The 4,865-nt window shown below is 36.8% G+C and overlaps 1 protein-coding gene across 1 annotated transcript; it reads left to right on the forward strand.

Moving 5' to 3' along the window:
* Nucleotides 1-3,712: 3,712 nt before the first annotated feature.
* LOC147282740 (expansin-A23-like) lies at nucleotides 3,713-4,865 on the forward strand. Its single transcript, XM_086246088.1, has 2 exons — nucleotides 3,713-3,831; nucleotides 4,246-4,865. The coding sequence occupies exons 1-2, from the start codon at nucleotides 3,828-3,830 to the stop codon at nucleotides 4,863-4,865; spliced, it is 624 nt and encodes a 207-aa protein (XP_086102214.1). The 5' UTR covers nucleotides 3,713-3,827.

The following is a 4,865-nucleotide window of genomic DNA, read 5'->3' on the forward strand; positions in this document are numbered from 1 at the left end:
TTAGTACGTGTATGTGTAGTCATAATTATTAGTTTAAAAGTTAATGATGATTTAGAATTATAAAATTGTTAAAATTGGTTCAAATATCTCCACCAATTCTATACCATTGCCTTAATTTAAACAGAAAAGTTAGCCTCACAATTGTAATTCTCCCAAATATATTCAACAAAGAGTGTCATGATGATTCCCAACGGTCTTTTCATCACATCCTATTCCTTATGACTAAGCCATTCTTCTTCAAATTAGAACTTATTCTTTAAAATGTTAATAATTATAAACCCCCTAGTTAGAGATAAAATCTCTCATAACCTCCACCCAAAATCTATCTCTCTTATAACCCCCAATCTTACACTTAATATTTTCCTAAACCCTCTAGTCAACTAATACCCAGTCAACTTTGACTCCCCATATTTTAATTTTCCAGTTTTACCCCTTTTGTTTTATTTTCATTTTCAGCCAACTAATACTCTCTCTCTCTCTCTCTCTCTCTCTCTCTCTCTCTCTCTCTCTCTCTCTCTCTCTCTCTCTCTCTCTCTCTCCTATCTGTTGCCTCACTCCCCTCTGCGTCTCTCTCTCTCCCCGCTGCTGTCGCAGGCGCGTGCGCCGCCGTCTGGCGACGGTTGCCGGCGAGACCGGTCCCATCACACTCGCCTCTCCTTCCTCTTCCTCCCTATGCCCTCCACGTGCCGTGAAACTAAACGTCGACGCCAGATCGGGTCTAAGCAGATCTGAGCTCTCTCGCCGGCGATCCGTCAATTCCGACGGCGACGAGGTGTCGGACCGGTTGGGTTCTTCTCGCCTCTTCCTCTTCAGTCTCTCCATGCCATTTCCTCACTCCGACCACCACTGGGCACGGCTTTTGCGAAGCTACAAAGCTGCGGCTTCTCCGACGATTTTTGGGCCGATTCCGGTGGTGTTTTCTGTCGATCCAGGTATCAATCTTTGTCCCCTCGACCTGCTCTTGCTATTGGTTGGGTTGTTTTAACTCAAATCTTGGTTTTCAGGTTGGTTTGCCGCTGCAACCGCTAGATCCGCCACTTGTGGCGGCGGGTTGGGTGTTTTTTTTTTGCTGTTCAGCCTCCCCCGAATCCTAAAAGCTCAATTCGAGGTCCGAGAATATTTTTGGGTGAGTTCTGTAATTTTCTGTGTGTTGATTGGGGCTGGGCAGCCACCGTGTGTGGTGGTCACCGCCCGACTCGGCCGTTGAACGATCAATTTTATGAACCCTGTTTGATTTGTTGAACTGTCTGGTCTTAAACAGGTACCTCGGCGATTAAAAAGTGCAACTGAATTCAACAAATTCAGTTTCAGTTTCTAGCTTAATTAGTGTAACTGTGTAAATTCAGTTTCAGTTCTATAAAATTTAGGTTTACTCTCTGAAAATTCAGTTTCACCCCAAATTCAGTTCTAGCTTAATTAATTATGTTAATCGGATAGAAATGTGGGTTTTTTAATTGATTTATAAGTATATACAAATTTACTTAATTTATTGATTAAACAGTTTCAGTTCGTGAAACAGTTTCAGTTCTTGAAACAGTTTCAGTTCTTGAAACAGTTTCAGTTCTTGAAACAGTTTCAGTTCTTGAAACAGTTTCAGTTCGTGAAACATGAGTTTGAAATGAACTTTGAATGAAATTATGGTTCTGAAATATGATAAATCAAATTTGCAGGTAGAAACATATCGAGGCAGTGGCGACTGTCGTGTACTCGTCGCGCGTGAGGTGATCGGACGACGTTGTATTGTTGGCTACTCCTCTCATCTCAATGACTTGTTGTATTGTTGGTTTTTTTTTGATAAGGTTGCTGTGTTTTTTTTAGTGAAACGGAATTCAGTAAAGGTGTAACTGTTTTAGTGAAGTGTAATTGTTTTAGTAAAGGTGTAATTGTTTTTTAATTAAGGTGTAATTGCATTTTAGTCGAGGTGTAATTGTTTTATCACTTAATTCAGTTTCAGTAAATGAATTCATAACTGAATTCTTCAATTTAGTATAACTGAATTTCTGAAATTCAGTTTCAGTGTAATTGAATTCTTGAAATTCAGTTTCAGTGTAACTGAATTTTTGAAATTCAGTTTTTGTGTAATGAAATTCAATTTCAGTGTTTGATTTTAGTTTTAGTGAAATATTGAGTTTTAGCAAAAACTTCAATTTCAAAAAAAAAAAAAAAAAAAAAAAAAAACAGTTTCACCAAAATACAGTTACAATGACGTCAGCATGCGTCAGAAGGGTAATTTAGGATTATAAGTTTTAGGGGGTTTTGAAAGAGTTTATAGATGGGTGGGGGTTTAGACAAATTTTTTTGGTGAGTAGGGTGTTTAAAATTAGGCACTATTCTTTAAATACATATGAATTTAACTATTTAATTAACTTATTCACTCAAATCCTATGCATCAAATTAAGCATAAAATTGTGACAAAATTGAATTGACTAAAGTTGTGACAAAATCTCAACAGTCGACATCCTCTTTCAAATGCATTAATCATGCATGTTTTAAAATAAATTTGATGGCTCTCGGAGTCGTGCTTATTTTAATTTTTCTGCTTTTGGCTTAATTTGTTAATAGAAATGTGGTCTAGCTCTTGAAAATGGATATATTCAACTAGCAATTGAAGGTGAGTCTACAATTGTAATTCACGTGCATGGTACATGGTTGATCTCACGTACCCATTGGAGAATTATGATGAAACTCGATCTCTTTTATTGTCTTGTTAAGTCAATCACTTGTATCGATCAAGTATGCATCACAATTTAAAAAAATTCTATGTGAGATCATATGTGATCTCCATCTTTCATTATGCATGTGGGGCCTATCTTTATGTGATGGAACGCACTATTTGTTATGAGAGGAAATAATATATGCATATGATTGTCACATGAAAAAATTCCTTTTCTTACAAGAAGGTAATTTGCTTGTGGATTGGTTGGTTCGATACCTATTCGTTAGTTATGAATGTGCAGACAATAAGTTTTTTTAATTGATGTGTGCAGACAATAATAAAATAGATAGATGGTTGAGGTTTCAAAAACTCATATAACTTTTTTATTATTAATACGTACATATATCATCTTGTTTTGAATTTAAATATTAATCTTGTTATATAGCCTGATCGATTTAATTGCCCCAAATGGTGCAGACAATAATAAAATCGATAGATGGTTGAGGTACGTTTCAAAAACTCATATAACTTTAATAATACGTACATATATTATCTTGTTTTGAATTTAAATATTAATCTTGTTATATACCCTGATCTCTTTTCTAAAAAATTAATATAATATTATGGGGTATTAATTTGAAAAACATTTCGTTCATTTGATATTTATTTTTAAATGTAACCGAAATGTACGAGAAATGGAGAAAGATAAGCATCTGATAAAAAAATATTGGAATATAAACTTAATTATAGGCTTATAGCTAACCAATCAAGGAGTTAATTTGTATCAATCAATTAATCAGACACATTTAGTGGGATATGTCATATTTTGAATATTTTTGAATTGATCGATAAACATTCCATTAGATGATACGATGGAATGCAATTATGACTGAATGTGAGAAATTGTTGGCTTTCTTTGATTGTGTTGCTAGTCATAGGACTCTTACCTTTTTCAACTCCCACCATTTGCTAGTCATAGGCCACCTTAGATAAATCATTGGAGTATTGAACAGGCCGATCGATCGACATGGGTAGCCTCCAGGGATTGTGGTTTGTGTTTTGTGTTTTGGTAGCCATAGGAGCCATAAGTTCAGCTTCAACCAGTCACTATGGTCATGGCTGGGAGCGTGCTACTGCAACCTTCTATGGTGACATCCATGGCAGAGAAACCATGCGTAAGTAATGGATCATCCCTTCATTTCACGCATCCTTTGTATTGAATCTCTATTTTCTTATCTTGTTTTCTTGAATCTCTTGATGTAGCACTGCTCCATAATATATTTATCTACACCATCATGACATTATATTTCATTTATCTTTCAGTTTGTAACTTCGGCTAATGGCAAACGTTATTTAAAACAAAAACAAAAACAAAAATGAAACTTGAGCAAAATTAATTAGTAGTCTAAATTTCAGAGTTGTATTAGAGCAAGAAATAGAATTCTCGTATTCAAAACGGGAAATGCAGGATTCATGGAGGATATGAGTCTTTTCTCACATTTAGTTTTCATTGTTTTGATTTATGAAGTATTCATTTAATTTATAATATATTAAGATTTGAAGTAGTAGTTATATATGCATGTTGGCAGAGGGAGCTTGTGGATATGGAGATCTATTTCAACAAGGTTATGGTCTACAAACAACGGCACTAAGCACTGCACTATTCAACAAAGGCCTGGCCTGCGGAGCCTGCTTCCAAATAATGTGCTTCAACCAAACCCAATGGTGCATCAAAGGCGCAGGCTCAATCCGAGTGACTGCCACCAACTTCTGCCCTCCGAACTACGTTGATGGCAGCTGGTGCAACCCACCTCAAAAACACTTCGACCTCGCCATGCCCATGTTCTTAAAAATTGCACAATACAAAGCAGGAATCGTGCCCGTTGTTTTTCGCAGAGTCTTCTGCTACAAGCAAGGTGGCATCAAATTTGAGCTCAAGGGGAACCCTTACTGGATGCTTGTATTGGTGTACAATGTTGGTGGTGTTGGCCAAGTTGTTGAGGTCAAAATTAAGGGCGAGAAGAGTGGTGGTTGGTTTCACATGACTAGGAATTGGGGACAGAACTGGCAGACATGGCAAAAACTGCAAGGCCAGAGCTTGAGCTTCCGAGTTAAGACGAGTGATGGTAAAACGCTGCTCTCTAAGAATGTTGCGCCGGCTAATTGGCAATTTGGGCGGACGTATGAGGGAAAAAGAAATTTCGACTAA

This window comes from Dryas octopetala, chromosome 6, assembly GCF_963921425.1.
Source record: "Dryas octopetala chromosome 6, drDryOcto1.1, whole genome shotgun sequence".
In the NCBI taxonomy this organism is placed as follows: domain Eukaryota; kingdom Viridiplantae; phylum Streptophyta; class Magnoliopsida; order Rosales; family Rosaceae; genus Dryas; species Dryas octopetala.